Raw genomic sequence first — 22869 nt, forward strand, 5'->3', positions numbered from 1 at the left:
AAAGCAGAAAAAAATTGCAAGAACAAGCAGACTTTTTTCAACAATATATTTTATTTGACTTCTTAATCTTGCATCACATTTCTCGACCCCACACACAAAACAGAATTCGGTACACTTATACCTCAAAACTCGGTAGTTCTATCGGCTCGGTAGTCCAAACAACACCGTCAAATTAAAACAACTTTGCTATTCATTATCACGTTATCGCATAATCACTCTATCACTAATTTGACGTAATCTTAAGCATTTTAATTAAGGAACACAATTCGGTTACATTTCGTTCGCAACGTCTTCACAAACGAACCTGTTGTGAAAATTTTAAAAAATAAGTAAGAGAAATTACATTTTATGAAAATGTTTGTGACATCAAAATTTGGAAAGGTGAATGGAGAACTGGCGAAGAAAATATTTGAAGCTCGCTCAGTGACATTGCTGTCGAAAAAACAGTTTTCCCAAAAGGATGTAAATGTGGATGAATTCTTCAAGTTTTATAATGAGAGTGGGCAATGTGAAGATCGGTATAAACCACTGAAAGATCGTGATTATGACCGGTTTTTAAGCACGAGGGCTTCGCGAAGAGAACCATCGTTGACGAGGCAAATGAGTAAGTTGTAGCATTTAATATTATAATATTTAATATAAAAAGTGATGTAGTTTAAGTATTTGAAAGGACTAGATTTTATCAAAAATCGATGCTCAAATCGTGATTAGTGAAAATTTGAGAAACGTAAACTCTAAAATTTTCTGGAACTCCTCTTTGTCCATCCATAGATCGATCGAGCAAGCACGCCAAGTACTTTTATATTATACCTTACTTATGACTCTTAAAATACTTGGCTTCATATTGGTAAAATAATTTTCAAAATCGATATCTTTAGATCCAGTGATTGCCCACAACAATCTCACTAACTTTGCCTGATCATAAATTCTGGTATTAGTTACTAAGATGACTTTATAAAAATATTTTTTTATGAATACACTATGAGTGCAGTAAAATCTTTGGCAGTCGTTAACTACGTGTTTTCTGAAAACCAGTCCTACCAATGGGTATTGATTGGGTTGCCCGGGTAACTGGGTTGAGGAGATCAGACAGGCAGTCGCACGTAAAACACTGGTAATCAGCTGCATCAGGTTAAACTGGAAGCTGACTCCAACATAATTGGGAAAAGGCTCGGCAGATGATGAGCGCAGTAAAATAAACTAATATCCTTTGCCAAAATAACTTCGTCATGATTGTGCAAAATTTACAATGTATGCACATGTTTATTCATTTACGTAAATCACTAGCCAGAATGTTGATTCTTTTCAAGTGTCAACAATTCATAGATTATATTTTTATCAGGTGTTTGTAAAAATATAAGAATCACTTTGAAAAAGGCCGGAATGCGTTTAGGTATGTAGGGTGCAGTTTGTTATCGTCTGCACTATAACAATTTACACTGATTTGATCTGATTTGATTTAATGGTTAGTCAGGGTGATAAGAAAATACATTTTTGTCACAGACATTTTGTACATTATACAGTTTTGTTTGGGTAATTTTGTGATTTTTATTATTGAAAAATATATGCATTCTCAAAACTTTATTTAGGCTCTAATTTCGAAATATATATTTTTTAATTTTCAAGAACCTACCTACTTACATACTTTGTTATGATATAGTTAGTACATAGCTTTATTGATATTTTAAAGAACATAAGATGTGTAAATGTGTTACAGGCATTCATAATTTGGACACGGATTAATTACGTAATTTTACTACAAAAATGTTTCTTAATATATTTTCAATATCTAGAATCGACCAACGACTATAAACACTGAAAATCATGTGACTAAGGCTAGTCACACATTATCAAAGTGGAATGACCAATTAATTGCAAAATTAAATGCATTTATTTAAATTAGTGTCACCTACTTGTGTAGGTTCATAAACATGCGTTCTTTTAGAATTTCAGTTTAAAAACTATTGAAAATAGAATTCTTAATTGATAGACTTAAAAAAAACTTATCAAAGAAAAAAATAATTGACACCAAAACCTGAAAAGAGAAAAATAAAATAATCTAAACACTTTTCAGAGAAACCGGAACGGAGAGCGATAATTGGCTCTAAAATTCAGTTTAAATTCAAATTACTATAGCTTATGTAGTAGAAAATGCCATTTTAATCATAACTAGCCATGTTCCCGCGGTTCCACCGCGTCCCGTGGATATACTGCCTGTACCGGAATATTTTATAGCCTTACTCGGGAATACACTCTTCCCGAAACTTCTGAACCGATTTGAAAAAAAACTTTCACTGTTGGAAAGATTTTTCCAGTAGTTTCAGAGCCTTTAAACAGAAAACTAGATCGATCTCGAACAAGAACAATAAATATTGTACTTACGTCATAATACTATCGTAATTGGGTGTGTACTTGCAAAGTCATTGGCAATTAATATGCACTAAGTATCTGAAACGATCATCTGTCTATTTTTTATCTTTTACGCAATCCATTTTGTAAATATTATAGAATTTGACTCAAGGAACCAGCTGATTTTCAGAAATCACAAGTATCATATTTGTTTCTTCTTATATTTTATTTATTTATATAAATACTAGCGGTTTTCACGCATGTTTCACCTGCCTCCCGTGGGAACTAGGTACCCGCATAAAATATAGGCTATATTATATACTCTACTAGTCTACTATATACTCGGTAATGGTCTAAATTCCCAACTGTGACAGAATTTTTCAAATAGTTCCAGTAGTTTCGGAGCCTTCGAAACAAACTAAGAAACAACCAGATAACAAAATGTTTTTTAACATTGATTAACAATTATGCTTGAAAATTGAATTTTACGAACCTTCTGGAAAAGAATGTCATAAAACTTTATGAAAATGGAAATTTCAGGTCATTGTTTGAACAACCTGATTCATTTCTCACAATAATTAAAATATTTGGTTGCTGAATTACAGTAGGTACATTAACATAAATGTCCAAAACGAATCCATTGACTCTTTAAACATAAAATAAACAAGTTAACAATTTAAATTAATGATTGAAGCTAATCGAAATAAAACATTTAAATAATTGAATACGGGGCCATACGATACAATTGATTAATTCAGTAGAAATAATACGGTCAATTGCCAGACGGAATGGACTAGAATTGAAAAAAAAACTACGTAAATACACTCTAGAAAAAAACACTTTTGTTGTTTATTATAATTAGGTACTAGCTTCCACCCGCGGCTTCGCTCGCGTCAAGTTCGATTATATCGCGTTTCCAAGAGAACTCTTCAAAAGTCCGGGATAAAAACTATCCTATGTTCTTTCTCAAGGTCAACTCTATCTCTGTACCAAATTTTATTAAAATCATTTCAGTGGTTTAGGCGTGAAAGCGTAACAGAAAGACAGAATTACTTTCGCATTTATAATATTAAGTAGGGATTGCTCGTCTCTCTCATACTTAACCCGGAGATTGGAAGTAGCACTGAAAGATTTTTTCAAATCGGTCCTGTAATGTTTCTGAAATTCGTGCCACAAAATCGGCACTTTCAGGCAATTTAGTAATATTTGTACCTATACTTATATATTAATATCAGTGCAATATTTTAACCTGAAAAGATTAAAACCAGACAACACAACTTCGACATTATAAGGATGGAAAATCAAAAATACAAAATACATATTTAATATCAAAATCACGGAATCTATAAAAAACCTTGTCTCGTAGATAACAACGTAGATAAAACTAAAATTGTTTGTTTCCTATTTCCTAGAGCACATTTTCAATGTCAGTGCGTATTTTCCCTTTTCGATTAAAATACACAAAGAATGCATCATTTATCAGATCTACATACTTTAATTAATTGATTTAATGATATAAAAGGCGCTGACAGATAAGAAGTTCAGTTTGTATGTCTGTGATTTGAAAATTATCAAAACCGCATAAGTACTTTTTTTTAGCACGGAAAATGATAACGATTGCCGTGCCTCGTCAGAATTGGATTTAATCGAATACATTGTTTATGTATGTGTAGAAAACATTAATGAATAAGTACCAGATTTATCGCAAAAGAACATACTAGCAAGTTTTGCATCCGTTGCAAAATTAGAAAAACTTATTGCCGGGACTGCGGGATTTTTCGAAAGTTAAAGTCACATTAAAGAAGACTCTTACAGTGTATGAGTCTTCATTGAATACTGTATGAGTCCACCTCAGATTTTAGTCAGTAAAATAATGAAACTTCCTATAGCCTGCACCTATAGCAGAAGTCATTCATTATTTACTAGCTGGTGCCCGCGACTTCGTCTGCGCAGGTTTAGTATTTCGAACAATATGTTTACAAATTGTAGCCTATGTGTTATTCTGATGTATAAGCTATATTATTGTAGGGGAGACCGGGGTTGGTTGACTATAGGGGTAGGTTGACTAACTAGCAAAAACTCGTCCAACGCAATAGCCTTGAGCTAACCAGTGAGATACGAACGTTCGACACCTCCCCCCGCTCAGTCACCGGGAACGCGGCGTCGCGCACGCACGTCGTTTGAGAGAAGGAACGGCTATTGCGTTGGACGAGTTTTTGCTAGTTAGTCAACCTACCCCTATAGTCAACCAACCCCGGTCTCCCCTAAAGTTTAATTAAAATCCATTCAGTAGTTTTTGCGTGAAAGAGTAACAAACATCCATACATCCATACAAACAAACTTTCGCGTTTATAATATTATAAGTAGGATATATCCCACCTGCCGAAAAATGGTGACAATTACCTTTTATCTTGCATTAAGGAACAAAATACTTACTTCCGATGCCGCGTAAAAGATAAGCCGGTACCCAGTAAATGACACTTACGATTAAATCAATAAGCCACGTAATTACAACCTAAACAAATAGCAATAACAATAAATATTCATGACTAGATAAGACAATAGGGGGCGTGGAAAACAGAAATATTTCGTACAAACATTTAGCACTGTTTTAGCGGGCAGTCAGAAGCCAGTAAGTCTGACACCAGTCTAACCAAGGGGTATTGGATTGCCCGGGTAACTGGGTTGAGGAGGTCAGATAGGCAGTCGCTTCTTGTAAAGCACTGGTACCCAGCTGAATCCGGTTAGACTGGAAGCCGACCCCAACATAGTTGGGAAAAAGGCTCGGAGGATGATAATGATTTAGCACTGTTTTCTAATTTCTAAATTCTGTGGAAAGCGTCGATGGCCAAATAAAAAGGAGGTTTGATTTAAGTATGTACTTATTTAATTTACCTTTACTTTAGTTGACGAGTAAGACCTAAGAAAAGATGGATGGATAGCCTGAAAGATGACATGAATAGGAAGGGAGTGAGTGTCGGTATGACGAGTGACAGGGGAAAATGGAAGCAAAATAAAATTTAGAACAGGACAGAAGGAAGAAGAAGAAAAATCAGCTCTTTGTCTGCCTTATAGAAGGTTGATTCTTTGGGATACTGTGTACCTTTAAGATAATATCATTATAGGAGTTAGGATATTTAAATGTTACACAGAGGTCTCAAAATTTTTCGCGAAAACAGAAAAAAATAACGATCCAAAACGAAAACACTGATGAATTTCCATGTTATTTTTTAAATGCGCAGTTAGTGACGTATTTTAGATAATGTAGATAAAGTAGCATCTCAGTTTGCTTTGAGATTTGTTTGTTTGTTTGCGTGAAACACACACCTAGTCATCCGTCAACGAAATGATGATAAGAATATTAATTAGGTACTTTGTCAACATTTCAGAGAGAGGGTGTGTCTTGTTTACTTTACCGCGCTGGTATAAACAATTTTCGTTTTTTATTATTAAACTGAAGTTTTGAATTTACATAATAATGGTGGGTTACGCCAAGTAAATAGGTAACTATGACAGTACCAAAATCTAACCAGCAAAATTGGTCAAATCGCCAGTTTGATTTGGCTGATTATCATAAGGTCTCATAAGGCTTCATGGTGCTAACCACTCTAATTCCGAGCATGTAGCCAGTATCTGCCAGCTATATCCGGTTAGACTGGTAGCCGACCGAAAAGGCTTTAGGTTACACAACCGTAAACCACAACATCCCAGTACTGTGTCTTTTGTAGATTTGACGTTCAAAAAGTGCTGATTTTCAGCCTACTTTGAATAAATGACTTTTGATTTTGATTTTGATTTTATACTTATTAAAACCAAATAAGCAAAAGAAATTGACGAATGAAATATTGCTAACAACCAAAATATTTGTTCCAGCATCACTGGCCTACAAAGTGGGCAAGGACATGATCTCCTTAGCTGAAGGTATGCCGAATGAGCAGGTCTTTCCTTACAAGAGGCTGGCTTTAGACACGCGGTTCTCAAGCCTGGTGCTGGAAGGAAAGGAACTGGCTGCCGCATTGCAGTATTTGCCGTCACAGGGGTAAGTGTAGCATGGAACTCTTGAGAGCTCGCGCACTGTAGAACAAACAGTCGGCAGACTGATGGCCTGGTTGCAAAGAAACATCTACCCAGATTGATTCCCAAAAGCAACGGGAATACGAGTAACACAAATTAGATTATTTGTCACAACGACCAAGTGGATGATGGAGGATGATTATTTTGAAAGAACTCTCAACTTCTTCCTACATACATACATATACATAGGTGTATAACGTCGACGACGTCACAATGCCGAGCTGCAGTGCTGACGGTCCTGGGTTCGATTCCCGGTACGTTGAATATTTGAGTGATGAACACGCTTGTTGACTGTGGTCTGAGTGTTATTATATGAATAGGTACATATGCAGGCTATTAGTTGTGTTAGCACCCACAACACAAGCTAATAAACAGTTTGGCACTGGGCTAACCGACCGTGTGTAAAGAGTTCGCAATATAAAAAGTAAATAAACCAATAACTATGTATCCCCTACTTTCAGGCTACCAGCTCTCCTATCAGAACTACGCAAGTTCCAATCAGAAGCTCATCGTCCACCGGAGTTGCCGCGAGACATCCTCGTGACGAACGGCTCCCAGCATGGCATCTACCAATGCGTGGAACTGCTGTTGGAGCCGGGAGATCCTGTCCTTACCAGCGAGTTCGCTTATACCGGCTTTCATGGTGCTGTGAGTATTTTTGAGGAATTCTGAAAGTGGAAAGCTCCTACATTTTAGAATAAGTAATTATAATCAGAAGCCAGTAAGTCTGACAACAGGTCTTACCAAGGGGTATCTGGTTACCCGGGTAAATGAGTAGAGGAGGTCAGATAGGGCAGTCGCTCCTGGTAATACACTGGTACTCAGCTGTATCCGGTTAGACTGGAAGCCGACATATGTAGTTGGGAAAAGGCTAGGCAGATGATGATGATGATTTTAAAATAAGTGATTATACATAGGTGGGCGGCGTAGTCTTATATAGGTACTACAGAACTTAGAGATGTTAATCTTAAAGAAAAGGTAGACTGACATGAATGATAATCCAGATGTAGAGAACAGATACCCTATTTTGACGTTTATATAAATTCCTTACGAAGGTAAATAATGCGCTGCAACATAGGTACATAAAAATTAATTTCTGATACTTTGTTCTGTAGATTTTTTGTCGTAGAAGGTAATTTAATTTTGTACCTCTATATTTTGAAATCTAACTTCAGTTGTTCAACTTTCCTTCCAGCTCAGGCCGTACCAGCCCGAAATTTTGGGCATCCCAGAAGATAAAGATGGTATGCTACCAGAGACTTTAGACTCAGTCCTTGCTGACCGGCTCCGACGAGGTCTGAAGATGCCGAAGATGCTATACATCACACCTACGGGAAGTAACCCCACTGGGACAGTGCTACCTGAGGATAGAAGGAGACGGATCTACGAGCTGGCCTGCAAATACGACTTCTTGATCGTGGAAGATGATCCTTATATATTTTTGAATTATTCTGACGTGAGTATGAAAGTCTAAGTCATAGATACCACTGCAAGAAGTAGGTTAATAAGAAACAAATGGCGAAAGTATCTATGCCTTAGTTAAATAACATACAAGCTGTTGATATTCATTCGTGAAAAATTCAAGGAGGTTGACATAAAATACGTAAATACGTAATAATCTATTGAAAGTATGGTTTGCGGGAAATATCTGATATGTTTGTTGTTCTTGTAATGTGATGCAAATCAACAGCTTGTATAATATGTCGAAGAAACATTGTTCTAAGCGACATTGTCATTAGTGGTTGCAGGCGTAGTGGGCGTCTTTGAATTTAATTATGAATTTTAAAAGTAATCAAAAGGTAAAACCATAGCTATCTCCGACATATAAGTAAATAAGCTCTCTTAGCTAATCGAACTCTTTGTCCCATTCCAGCATAACGTTCCATCATTCCTATCCATGGACACGTGCGGTCGTGTGCTGCGTCTAGACTCCGTGTCGAAGGTGGTCAGCGCTGGTCTGCGAGGAGCCTGGATAACTGCACCCAAGCCATTGCTGGAGAGATTGGAACTGCACTCCCAGGTGGAACTGTTGCACTCCTGTACTTTGTCTCAGGTGAAGTAAATTGATATACCTATTCGATGGTTACTCCGAAACTACTGTTTTGGTTTAACTATAAATATCAAATATAACTTGAACTTTCGAACTAATAGTTGTCCTTTACCGAGTTTAAAATACGGAGGTCCTCAAGCTATCGTTGTATTATATTTAGTAGTACCTAGCGGGTTTCCCACGGTTTTAACCGCGTCCTGAGGGAACATCAGCACGAACTCGGATAAATCGTAGCCTACAGCCTTTTTCGATAAATGGGCTATCTAACACTGAAATAATTTTAATATCGAACCAGTAGTTCTAGCGCGTTGAAGCAAACAAACAAACTCTTTGGCATTATAATGTTAGTATAGATATACCTACTTACTTAGATAAACTTCTTAATTTTATACATTGTTTTATTTTCCAGGCGATACTCTTAGAACTGGTGAAAAACCGCAAATCCTTCGCTTCCCACCTGACATTCGCTCGTGACTTCTACAAGCAGCGCCGGGACGCGCTACATACTGCATTGAAGCCGCTTGAACGTCTAGCACCCTTCGAGTATCCTACTGCTGGCCTGTACTTCTGGCTGAGAGTCAATGGCGTTGATGATGTTTATAATATGGTAAGATTATTTTTCTAGACCTCCACCTACCATCGTCTACCTACTCTGTTATAGGACCAAAAAGTGTCAAAACCTTTTCTCTTTGGTTGGTTTTGTCTTGGTTTGCGTTTGGTTCTTAATTTTGTACAGCTAAGTATGTAAATATAATAACAGATATATAAGAAATTAATTTATGTGGATTTTTCTTTGATCATCGGTAGGTAGGTATGGTATTCTCTTTATACTCCGGTAGAGCGACAGCCGACCCCAACAAAGTTGGGAAAATTCTTTTGAGATGATGGGGATACTGCACTTACTTCTGGTTTAATATAGTTTTAAATTGTCCATTTATTTTCAGGTATTCCACACAGCATTCGAGCGTGGCCTCATGTTGGTACCTGGCCAAGCATTTTTATACGACACCAGCGCCCCCTGTCCGTATCTAAGGCTAACGTTTAGCAAGATCCGCCTCGAAGACATGGACGCGGCCGTGAGCACTCTAGCTGACGTAATCCGCTATGAACAACAGCGGGCCGAACAGAAACAAAAAAGAGTCGCTACTGAAGGATAGATGGCGCTGTTTTAAGTTTTAATACACTCTGAATATTAGTCGTTGTTTTTAGTTATTAAGTTTTTGTTGTTAATTTAATTTTGCATAGTTATTTAAAACACCAAAAGAATTGCTATTTAGTCAGTGCCACTAATTTCGAGCAACATAATTAATGTTGTTTATTTACTATCTAATTAATGGTACAACCAACAACAATAATATAACTTTAACGATGCGAGCCTAGGTGAACTAATGTATTTATTGTGATAAGTAAAGCGTAAATTTATCTCCGTACTACTACTACTTAATTAATTCTTAAGATAAAAAAATTGTGCTTTATAATTTATTTTAAGTTTGTTTATAGTCCAGGATGTACTAAGTATCTACGTAACACAATTAAATAATGTAAAACTTTATATCTTTTAATGTACTTACATAGTTGACTATATATAAAAAGTCTTGTAACTTTTTATAGTTAACTACAAAAGTGATGTAGCTACTCGACGCTAGATGTCGCTCCAAAATAAGGGATGAGATACTGCACATAAGTTTTTTTATAATAAAGGAAATGTAAATGAATATTCGTATCATTAATTTAAATTAGGTATTATAAAAGTTATAAATTAAACTTTCCCAATTGTCGTTATAGTTAGATAAATTAAACAATTTGTCTGGCTGAAAGATATTGCAATCACCCCCTGCTTCTATGTATATCTTCAATATAAAAAACTATGCAACTTTTTGTTGTAATTTTATAATTCAAGAACGGGCTCACGTATCTGAACCTAACGTTTAGGCTTTATTCGGATTATTTAGTCAATGGTTTACTTATGTGAAGTTTTAGGTGATCTTCACACTGCCCCGCATCACGCTGCATCTTGCGTGTCGACGCACCTACGCACGTTCCTGCGGGAGTGCAGATCTGCAACATCGTGCGGGTTTTTCACGCACTCACGCGCGTAGGTGCGTTTTGTAAATTCACGCACAGCGGCTCTCATCGAGTTCCATTTTCAAATATACACGTCACGCCCATTCAAAATCACGCGCGTCACTGCGGGATCAGTGTGTGCGTGCCCCGCATACGCATGTATGTGCGTCCGCATGAACGCGCGTGGATGCATTTTCAGTGTGTTGGACTATGCGTGTTTTCCATACAAACGGTGATATTTCCATACAACGGAAAAAAACGCATCCACGCACTACGCTGCATCATGCGGGGCAGTGTGATAATCGCCTTATCCTACCGGTAAGGGCAGGAGTTCCAACCTAATCATAGAAGTTCTGTGTTTTTAGCTAACTATCCGGCTGTGAGATTTGAGGGCAGTAAGTTTGTATTATTACTAAGATACAGTAAAGAACTGGATAATTATAATTAAATACAATATTAAATTAATTATGAATTTACAGATCACTTCAGCTATACGTGACAAACATACATATACCCACCTACATACAAGTCAAACTAAGAAGCTCCTGTTTTGTAAAGTCGGTTAAAAAACGATGTTACCTATTGAGATAACACACAGTATCAGTAAACAAGAAACATGCACAAACTGCCAGCAAACGAAGTAATCAAGCAAGAAAGCAATTCTTGCGCCAAGTGCACATCCCTAATGGTTAATGTTCGACGTTTATAAGTCAGGCTAAATAACTAAAATTATCTTGTGATGTGTTTAACTATGGATAATTATAAAAATAATAAAGATTTGCAGAAGATTTTTTGCAGAAGCCAACAAATAGTTTGAGTTTATAAGTACACACTATATATACAAACTTAAAATACTTATCATCTACAATACTAAAAATAAAATACGATATACAAAACATATATAGAAAAACATCGATTAGGCGTCGAAGTATTCCTCCGCATCATTGTCCTCCGGAAACGTGCCCAGAAGACTGGCTGCATTGCCACGTTGAAAGGCTATGCTAATTCTTTGTCCCAAGAATGAGCCAGCCCTCTGGTCACGTGAAGCGTCGACAAGTTTCAGTTTAATAACAGAGCTTCTAAAACAAATAATGATGCTACCTATTGAGATAACAGCACAGCATCAGTAAACAAGAAACATGCACAAACTGCCAGCAAACGAAGTAATCAAGCAAGAAAGCAATTCTTGCGCCAAGTGCACATCCCTAATGGTTAATGTTCGACGTTTGATTCGGAACGATCTGGTGCACAGAGTAGCCTTGGTAAACAGAGGTTGCTGATTAAAATGGTATGGTACCTAATTAAAAATTAAAGTACCTACCGATTATTTTATGTTGTTACCTACACTATTTTTCCTTATTTGAATTCAATTGCGTGCGTGCTGGTAAGTTATAAAGAAAATAAAACTGTACGGATATTGTGGTCCAATAAAAAAGAAAACATCAAACAAAATTAATTTTAACTACTACTACTTAGGTAGGTATCTACAAGTAGGGCAATACTTTTATGTATTTTTTTATCAACGTTTGTTTACATTAACCTAAGTCAGTTTAGGACAAAAAAAATGGAAATCACTTTAAGTAGAGAGTGAGTTGCTTATTGATGAATAATAAAAATAAAGACAGTAGAATAGGTACCTAAGTTAGTTTTATTATACACAAATTCTGATGGTAATTTCTCCCAAAAAAGCCTCTCGTTACATAGAAAGGCAATTGCAATCTCTGTCTACAAAACTACTCTGTACATTCTTTCTCATTATTAGCGCAAAGAGTTGTTTTATTCCGACGGCGGCGAGTTAGCGCACAATTTCCCATTTACGTCGCCTCATCATCGCTTGCTACACAAAATTAAACCTTAATCCCACCGGCATAAAGTCTATATTCTCCCATAAAATATTGATAGGAAAATCATCCCTTTAGTGTAACCTAATATGCATTTTAGGACGTTGATATAAGGTTGGAATTTGTTTGGGAGTTCAGAGAAGGCTCTTTAAACGTCCGATTGCTCTGAATTAAGGAAATAAGCAGTTTTAATTGCTGAACGATTATTTGAGAGCGATTTTGCGTTTGTCGTACTGTCGTGTCGTGGAAGACCTAGCTGTGTTAGTATAGTTATGAGTTATATTTTGACTCTGAGTTGAAAATGGCTAATATAAATGCTCATTACGACAAATAAGGAAGTTTAATTAAAATTGGAATATCATTTGTACGAAATTATCTGGAAAATTCAGTTGTCTCCATACTGGTCATTAATAAATTAATGAATGTTGACAAATTTTCTTAATTATTACATAAGTAGGTACATAAACAAAGTGCAGTTATCTACGTATTTACACAAATACTTATTAATAGGCATGTATTCCTCACATAAAATAAACATTTGGATAAGAATTGAAGACTCATAAGGGAATCGGGAAGATTTTTTTTAAACAAGCCAATGTGATTGCGGTGGCTACTTCATTTCATGATACAATAGGTACTTTTTCCATTTGTTATATTTTCGACAGTATTTTGGCCACATTGTCACACCGGTGTATTAGATTTCTTCTCACTTGAAGATTACAAACAAACAGATAAGTAATATCCCAATATACGCCGAAAGCATTATTTTGACACAAAAAAAATATAATCTTACATCCTTAACAGCCGACACACGCAAGAAACATCAGATTATACACACTCGAAACTTGTGCAAAATACTTACAAAATAATAGAAAAAAAACTATTTTGTGTCAAAACTAACGCCTTCACACAATAGCACCGACAAGAATTTGATTCTTGCATCACTATGCGGTTGCAAGAATTCTAATTCTATAGATATTTCTTCAGAAAACTCAATTATTGACCGCAAAATATAAGTTTGTAATGCACAGCGTTTTGCGCAAATGGATCACACTTTTTTGCGGATTAGGTAAACTTACAAAGTTACATTTGCAGTCAATAGAACCGTATACAGTTGTGATAAGGTTGAAAATGCAATAGCTTATGTTGTGAATTGCGCAGGAGTGTGCTTCGTACAATGGTGTGAAGTGTTATACAACTTGTTTAGGAGATCATACGCCTCTATGAAATACAAGGAAACGGATATATTTCACAAAGAGGTTTTGATCAAACCGCAGTATTAGCGAACAACAATACTTTTTGTATTTTAGAAGATCTTTGGAACCACTGCATCTCACAGTTTTTATTTTTTAATTCCAAACATTATTAAAAAACTTGTGTGATATAATTTCTACTCATTACACCTAAAAATATAAACACGTACCTAAATATTAAAAAATAAAACAACAAAGCAATTCTTGTATAGGTACGTGTTTTAAAAGAGTTTTCAAAGAGGACATCTATCCTGAACAAAAAGACATACATATATTTAAGCTGCTATGTATTTTTTAATCATAAGAATGGCCATTTAACTAAAGTAATTTTATGATGCACCTAACTTTTTCATCATTATGAAAATAACTTTCCCTTTTTCTCAGAAGACTCTCACAAAAATTATCCATAACAAGCGACAATTTCCTATGAAAGCTAGTTCCTAATACATTAAAGTTAAGGTATGATTTGCGGGCGGTAAATAGCTGCAGCTAATTGTGAATGAAATTGGAAGGAACTGCCTCTGGAGCCGACTGGAAATGGAAAATATAACGCGATTAACGATACTCATTCATTGTAGCGATGTGTGGTACAATTTAAAGGTCCATAGCGGGTTGGAGAATAATTTGTAGAACTATCGAAATGTCGAAGATGTCATCATCAGCCTAAGTATCTTTGTCCCAGTTCCAACTATACCTATGGTTTCCAGTCTAACCGGACGCCACTGAGAACTTGATCGTATCCTATCGACTGCCTTTCTGACCTCCTTAACTCAGTTATCAATGAGACAGGTTTTCAGACTTTCTGCCTTCTTGCTACGCGTAACGTCTGCCAAAGATGTTGCAAGCCGGGGTCCACTGAATTTACGTGCCTTCTGAAACATGGAGGAACTCAAACAAGATAGTCAGCCATCCAAAGACCAACCGCACGAAACTAAGCTTAATTAATCCTTTTGCTCCATATTAAATATTGAGCTTTAGGATCCATAATAAAAAAAATTAAAATTATAAAAAAATTAAACATTTCTTTATTGAATTCGTCAAAACCAGGAAAGCCATCCTTCCTCATACTATTTACCCGCTCTAGTCTTGTAACTTACACCACCACTCAATTGCATAGGAGTGAATGCATTTTCTTTACAATTTCCTCTTAAATTAACGCGTCCTATTTTACTTATGTTTAATATTGCTACGGAAGTCATCTTACCTGTGTCGATGGGTAACTAACGAGAATTAAGTTCCAGTATTTATTAAAAATAAATACTAATAGACTTATTGACATGTTAATTAGATTATATGTCAATTAACGTGTAATGAACTTATAGAAGATAACTGTAGGTAAGTAGGTAAGTGAATGCAAAACATGGTTAATATTAATTAGAGAATTGTTAATTTATTTTTAATTTTTTCCCTTGCTTTTTACACACTGTCTACATCTCTTTTATTATTTTTCCTTTCGCAGGTATGCTGGAAGAGATTTCTTTATAAATAAGCATTACCTTTGTAAATTCTTTCTTTAGTGTCATCTTTCTTTATTATGTCTGTGTACAAAAATGTGTAAATAAATAGGTATAACCATATATCCTATTGCGTTTATTTACTTTTAATCTAGATGTGAGAAATAAATCGCAACCAAATATAACACAATATACACTGTTGCATGTTTAGCGATCCTTGGAAGATGGGTACATTAGTTACCTTAAATACATAGTTACATACAGATCAACCTAATAAAAGCGTGTTAAAAAACCCCCAAATCCGCGATCACCCGCTGTTCACCGGCCATTAAACCGTTAAATATGTTCACTGAATGAATGAAATGAGTGAATATGTTCCGTGAATGAACGATTATGATCCGTGAATGAGCGGATTATATCTGAGGTACATTATTGTGGTTATTATGTGAATGTTCACGGAATTATGTGCTAATGGTTTTGATATTATTGGATGTAAATAATCGTAAGGCGATTTTATTGAATACAGGATGCTTTGTTAAGAAAAAAATGCCTGTAAAACCTGGAACTGTAGCCAAAGTAGGGGCGGGTTTCAGTTTTGTAATATATTTAAAAAATTCTAATGAATTATGCTGTTGATGTAAACAGCACAAAAAGAAGTATAGTCGTTTTTTGAGTTGATTGCTACTTTACTGGAAAACTTTGCTTCATAGGTACTATGTCAACTTCAGGTCAGAGGTAACAGTTTTATAGGAAAGTCGCACTTATTACTATTGAGTTAAGGTGCATGGCAGTTACCACTGATGTACATACATACTGAGGAACATAGTGGAAAGGAACGCGATTTTAATTTTTAAAACCACACAAAATACTCAAACAAAGAATATATTTACAAACTTGTCTGAAGAACCTCGCATAATGAAGTAATTATCTATTTTCACACTCTATATTTTAACCAAAACTCAACACCATGTATAATTCTCAGTACCAATGAATAGGGCCCATTACGCGTGCTCATCGCAGCGTGTAATAGGCGCAACGCTGCGGTCCGCCGCCTCGTGTGAAAGGGCTTAAGGATTAGCCAACATTAACACCTTTTTGTTAAGTAGGGTAATTTTGTATTAGCGTGTCAAGAGTAACAACTATTTTGAGAAGAGTGTTTTTGGTAAATATTTTAGTTTAGTAGAATTTTGCGTTAAGACATTAAGATATTTTTTTTAATAGGTAGGTACCTAATATTAGGTATATCTGGATTCTGGATTCTAAATATATAGGTATCGTCTGGAATATTAGGCATACTTTTTACTAGAGATTATTTAAAGAAAAAAAAATAACATGTAAAATGGCAAAACGGTGGAAATAATAAATAACATCGCACTTAAAAACATTAAATCAAATTACACCAAAATACAGTAATTAACTAAAGCGAACCAATTTAAAAGAAAATCATGGATTTCTTTGAAAAACAAAAAATGCTATATTTTTCTAACGAAACTAAATTATTTTAGGAGTCCAATAAATAAGAGGGGACTTAGTAAATTGCTCTTTAAACGGTTCCCAACAAAACAAATTATGAAAACGAAAAGAGTTTTGGAATTAAATTATATTTTATTTTGTACCTGTGAAATAGAATAAGGCTTCGTGTAAAATTTAAATTAATATTTGCAAGACTAGATTTTGCCTGCTGTTTTACGTAGTGGAACACACATTATTTTCGATATAAACATCTGATCTGTTTTACCCACGTTTCATATTGTAGTTTATTTATAACAGTAGCCATAGAACTTATGGTAAAAATATATGCATTTTTTTTTCTGAAATAAATCACTGAAGAGTGTGAAATTGTTGAAAATACTTATCTTTTTTTTTGTAATATGTTCGTTCAATAAGCAGTTATCAAGTACAGCTGAATTTTATTTTCACTACGTAGATCTCAATTGACTAAAAAGAAATAGATAGAAAAATAAATAAAAGTCAGCTCAAGAAATGAGCTAATTATAAAACTGCAAATAGGTAAATTTAATGCAATAGTGTTTTTTAGTAATTAGTCATCATTAAATTCTAATGAGGAAATCCTATCAAATAAGGTAGGTCAGTTAATAAGCGAGTGTCGTTGTAAACGCTACTCAATTGAATTCGGTCGCGTAATAACACAGAAATGATCGCTTGATACGTCCGCGTCTCCCGAGAAATACTTTAATGTTTAAACTGTAGTGACGCGCTTTAAACTTATCGATACTTTCAGTTTAAGACGCTGCTGAGTTTTGTCGATACGTTACTTATTATAACTGATAAAATAAACTACAATAGTTTTGGTACCTACCTGGTTATGATATTTTTTCTAGCATAACTATAAAAATATACATGCCACATACATTTCGGTTATATTGTAAGTATTATCGGATTGACAGGAACACTTCCAAATTATGCTTAAACTAAAATAAAAACTTTTACAAAAACATAAAACCGAATCAATAAAACTCTTCTCCTCAGTCTACAAATTCTATGCTGAAAACTGCATCAAAATAGATGCGCAAACGTGAGATAATCGCGGACAAACATACACACATGCCTACATATATCAAACAGAGTATTTCCTTTTTTTAAAGTCAGTTAATCAGTCTAACATTTACGCCGTTTGATTGATTTCCCATAATACCTTAGTCTTTTTAACTTATTTATCGATAACAATAAAACAGCTATGTACTCCCAACACTAAAAGGGCGGGGGCGAGAGCGCGAAATTGGAGGAAAACTTTCGTAAGGGGAAATGAAATGGGATTGATAAAAATTGGAACCAAGCCGCCTGTGCAGGCACGTATTTTGTATGTCAGAGTAATTGTTTTAAGTATTTATATGGTATCTTTATTCGTATATTTTATTGTTTCTTAACTGCAACTGGTGTTCAGCACTATGTGCCAACAAAAATTTTCATTTTTGTTATCGAACATGTTTGATCCCTTCGAAACTCTGCTGTTTTCTATAGAGTAATTACCAGCATCTTTCTAACCTAACGATTCTGACGTAGTATTTAAAAACGCGTCACGAATCACGATAGTTAATTAAACATGATTACTTAATAATTAATTAAACATAATTACCAATAAGGTTTTTCACTTACTTAGTCTCGTCAGTTTTTTCGTGTTTTTGCTTACTGTCTGTATTTCTCAGATGTTCGAGATATGTTAATTAATTCATTTAGTACCTAGTTAAGTTTATATAGGTACCTAGTTAAGGATGTTAACGCTCAAATGTTTCCAATACTAACAATATTCTTCAAATTCACGTATCCCAAATCCGGTCCTGTCTTTTCCGAGGGCTCGAAATTCACTTAGCTTCGTTTGTCGAAGCTTTTCGCCTCTTGAAACTTTTCAATAGCCCGGAATCGAATTCAGGCACCCCCCTCCCCCCGCCTCTGACTTTACCTTTGAACACCTGGCTCCGGATTCCATGTATGTACACAATATATCTAAAATGGAGTGCCCGTAAATATGCGACGAGTTATTTGAATTTTTACGAAAGATTGTTTAATGAAATGTTGTGTTTTTAATGTTTTTTGGGCTTCGCAATTTATCAACGGTTACTGTTACTGTTACAGCCTTTTTTTTGTCGTCCCACTGCTGGGCACAGGCCTCCTCTCACACGGAGAAGGATTGAGCATAATCGCTTGCTCAATGCGGGTTGGTGATTTCAGACTATAGTCCAGGTTTCCTCAAGATGTTTTTCCTTCACCTTTTTATCAGCCACCAATGGCTATTCAAGATATAATTTATCAACTGCCATACTAAAATTACCTATTATATTTTCGATCATGAAAAAGATAATTGGGTTTCTCCAGCTAATAGCCTGGTTAGATTAAGTAACTATTTAGCAATCTGTGGCTTGAGTCAGTACGACTATTGGTTTAAAAAGGCTTGTTGTAGATCATGAAAAGATATTTTAAAATAGATTATAGTCATATAGAGTTTATAATAGGCAAAATGCAATTACAATAAACGTACAGTAGGTATCTTAAATCTCTTTGGCAAAATGTGTTAGTGTACCTAATATGCCCTTGTGCCTTCGACTCAATCAGGCGTGATCTACGTATGTAGGTACGCCCGTCAATATCATTCCCCAAAGAAAGCCCAGCTTATTTACCTCACAAATAAAATATTATCACAGCCAAACAAAATCCAACAATGTGCTACTTCAAACGCATAATCCGCCCAATGGTCATTTCACCACATTTTTTTTTCCTTCATTCGACCCATTGTGCATCACACTTACATAGTAACACGAGCCTCTTGAGAGCGAACACAAGACCGAACTTTCATTGTGCTACTTGTAACATTCAGCCGCACAGTGGTCAATACTCGTATGTATCTGGACAAAAAAAAGGTTCTTCGAAATTTTGCGGCTTTATTAGACGTATTAGGTTTTTGGCCGTATAAAAGGATTTTGCTCACATTATTACATCGGGTGTGGTTCAAAGGTTTATTTGAAGGCGTTTGAGGTAAAGTTTTTTTTATTATTTTCAAGTGCGTTTTGGATTAGAAAATTGGTTGCCTTATTGAATGTAGATTTGGGAATAAGTTGATTTTATTTATATTTTGTGTTTACTATGTTTTTTTTTGGTTATTTTACCTATATGATATGTTATTTTGAGAAAGTAACTACCAGAATCTACAGTTAAGTTAACATTGAATATCTATGCTCTTGACGATGGAATACCTATTTATTCGTATAAAAAGATACGGTAAGTATAATAACTAGAACCTAGTATACTATCATAATCCAGCTTACTGAATGAATTTAACAAACATCATCATTATCCTTACGTTCCTCTCATATATTTTCTCTTCCCCGTCTGAAGTCATCTCACAAGTAGGTACCATTATTTTCAGCCATTTTCCTACAATCCATTCAGCGCTTTTTTCAAACGTTCCTACATCCTTAAAAAGCTTATTACAATCGTTTTTCTATTCCAATTGCGGCAAGCTTTAGTCGTATAATTACTAGCTACACATCCGTTTCCATAGACACAATGGCGCTTAGTACCACAAGTATCAATGTTTAGATCTTAAACAGATTGAGTTACACAAAGATGGCCGATTTGTGGACTGGTATAGTTTCTGTTGGGTTTGAATCCGTCGGTGGTTTGATTGAAACACTATATTTTTGAATGAATAGTTTTTGCTAACAAATAGAATATTGAAACCACGGTGTACCTATGTAAGTATAATGAAATTTACAACAATAACACCTAATATAGAATTCCTTACATTCCTTCCATTAATTGAATTTAAAAGAAACATGAAGAAAGATTATGAAAAAGAAAGATTTCTCCAATTTAATTTACTTAGGTGTTATTAATACAATCTAGGTAACACTCGTTTAAAATGATATTGGTAAAGAATGAATCTCATTCCATAGGTTATTATGCAACAAAATGAAGACTAACTCAAATATCCAAAACGGTTTATCATAAAAAAGCGAGGCCCCAAATAACAACCTCAAAGTATCAAGTAAATAAATAATTTGCTTTCATATTCATCCCCTTTCATAACAGAAAATTTGCACCAATTAAAAATAGAAAAATACAATTTTATTTCTCTCTAGCACCATATTGGGTGAACGCCTCAAACAAATGTCACTCTGAGCATATATTACCACTTTAACTTAACATTAAATTATGCCAAAACCACTTCTAATTCCATACAAATAAGGGTTTGTGAAGCAGTATGGTTAAGTATGCAACAAGTATTTTTTACACTATTTTCTGTTTTATTGTATTACAAGGTTTATTCGTCGCTAACGAGTCAGCGGGGAGTTTGAGTGAGAGAGACAGAAGGCGAGAGGGACAAGGATATGTAATATGATTTGTTTTGTTGCATTGTGGTTTGTTCGAACACGATTGTCAAAGTTTTTGTCGCTTCTATTTTCATGTTGAACTACTGTGCTTGGGTATTTGTTTGCAGTTTTGTAAACATGTATGTATCTATGTTATTTGTGTATTTTGCATTGTGATTTTAGATATAAAGATTTTTGAAAGTAAAATTAGGTTGGTAGGTAATAGTCAAAAAGCTTGCTAAAATAGACATTTTAAAAATTCCATGATTTTACGATGATGTAGGGTAATATACCTACGTATATCTTTGGTATATTGGGGTCTGCCTACGATTTCAAATATCAAAGTCTCATAAAACCCACCAAAGTCAATATTGTTTCTGTTTCAAATATGTAAAAGTTCTAGTTTTTACTGTAAAAAACAAACAAACAAGAACCGATAGGATATGGCTAACGAAAAACAAATTCAATATATCGACTTCTGAAATATCTAAATGGTTTTTCAGAGTATCTACGACCATAGTATCTCTGTAACTTTGATTTCGCTTTTTCAATATCTACGCAGTATGTATTTTTATTTATTTTATACAGGTAATGTTACAGTCAAAAACTGTAGCTTATTTTAAAAAATACGTTCTAAGTTGCTTTAAACCAGAAAATAAGTGTGTAGTTATTATGATTAAGAACATCATCAGCTCGCGCTATAAAACAGTTGAACGTCAGCCGAAAAATAAAAAATCAGCCATTTATATCTACAACTCTAGGCTATTTATTAAAGTATTAGTAATCTGTTGTATTGAGTATGGTCCATCTTCGAAGTGAGATTTTAAAAATATAGAAACCTAGTTGAAAAAAAAAATAGAAACACGGATTAACACTAACACACAGGAATAAGCATAGGGTATAATAACTATTTTATTTTGCTTTTAGAAATGTTGACTATTTATTTTTTTATTTTATATAAAAAAGCCAAATATTAATAAAAAGTTTTAGAACCTCTGATGTCATTACCCGGGATAAATGCCACAATTGTTGCGAGAAGTGATTAGAACTAATAGCTATTGTGTATATTGTTATGTTCGTTTGTCCACAACTAATTGTTATGATGTTTGCAATAGTAATGCATGTTTTTTATTATAAAGAGTCTATGTGTTTTTAATATATTTTACTGGAAAAATTGAATCAGTTCACACGTTACGCTGGAAAATTATGATGCGGTCAATTGATAATTAAGTAGATAATAACGAGTTTTTTTGTAGCGGTTTTTCTTTTTTAGCATCTATTGAAAAAGCATATTATAACTGAAATTATATACAATTTATTAAAAAAGCAGTGTTTATTATGTAAACAAAAAAATATTTTCTTAAATATTCTATCCTCGGAATGGCTATTGGCAGAAATTCAAAACTGTTCTAAATCATAAGTAGATCATTTACATAACTATACACTTTAAGACTCACATCACTTTAACTTAAACATAGGTCAAAGCACCTAAAATCAAATTAAAAAACCTTTACTGTACATGACATTGCACAATTTTACAACAAAATACTTACAGCTGTCGTCCTCTTAAAAAAAATATAACAATATCGTCTAAACAGCCTCTTATTAGGACGTTATCACACGATCGGATAGATTCGAGCAATTTAACGCGAACAATAAATTGAAAAACGCATAGAGATGCAGTCGAGAGTTAATAGAGATAGCATCTCGGAGCTTAGCTTTGTGTGTGTAAGTATAACGAGACATATCATCATAGAACTTCATTTTGACAGAGAAATAGGTTAAATACATCAAAATTCTTCAGTGATTCGGAAGGCATGATAAATTGGTGGGTCCCGGCTGTCTGTTTAACATCTTTGGTAGACGTTACGGGTAGTCAGAAGCCAGAGAGTCAGAGAAACAGTTTTAACAAGGAGTATTAGGTTGCCCGGGTAACTGCGTTGACGAGTTCAGATA

The 22869-nt window shown here is 34.7% G+C and overlaps 1 protein-coding gene across 1 annotated transcript; it reads left to right on the forward strand.

Moving 5' to 3' along the window:
• The first annotated feature begins 131 nt into the window (after positions 1-131).
• On the forward strand, positions 132-10153 carry LOC110378047 (kynurenine/alpha-aminoadipate aminotransferase, mitochondrial). The gene is made up of 7 exons (XM_049850325.2): positions 132-604; positions 6223-6388; positions 6885-7071; positions 7619-7879; positions 8297-8476; positions 8883-9080; positions 9418-10153. Exons 1-7 carry the CDS (start codon positions 349-351, stop codon positions 9628-9630), a joined length of 1461 nt encoding a protein of 486 aa, XP_049706282.2. The 5' UTR covers positions 132-348; the 3' UTR covers positions 9631-10153.
• The last annotated feature ends 12716 nt before the right edge of the window (positions 10154-22869 follow it).

Source organism: Helicoverpa armigera, chromosome 24, assembly GCF_030705265.1.
Source record: "Helicoverpa armigera isolate CAAS_96S chromosome 24, ASM3070526v1, whole genome shotgun sequence".
NCBI lineage: Eukaryota > Metazoa > Arthropoda > Insecta > Lepidoptera > Noctuidae > Helicoverpa > Helicoverpa armigera.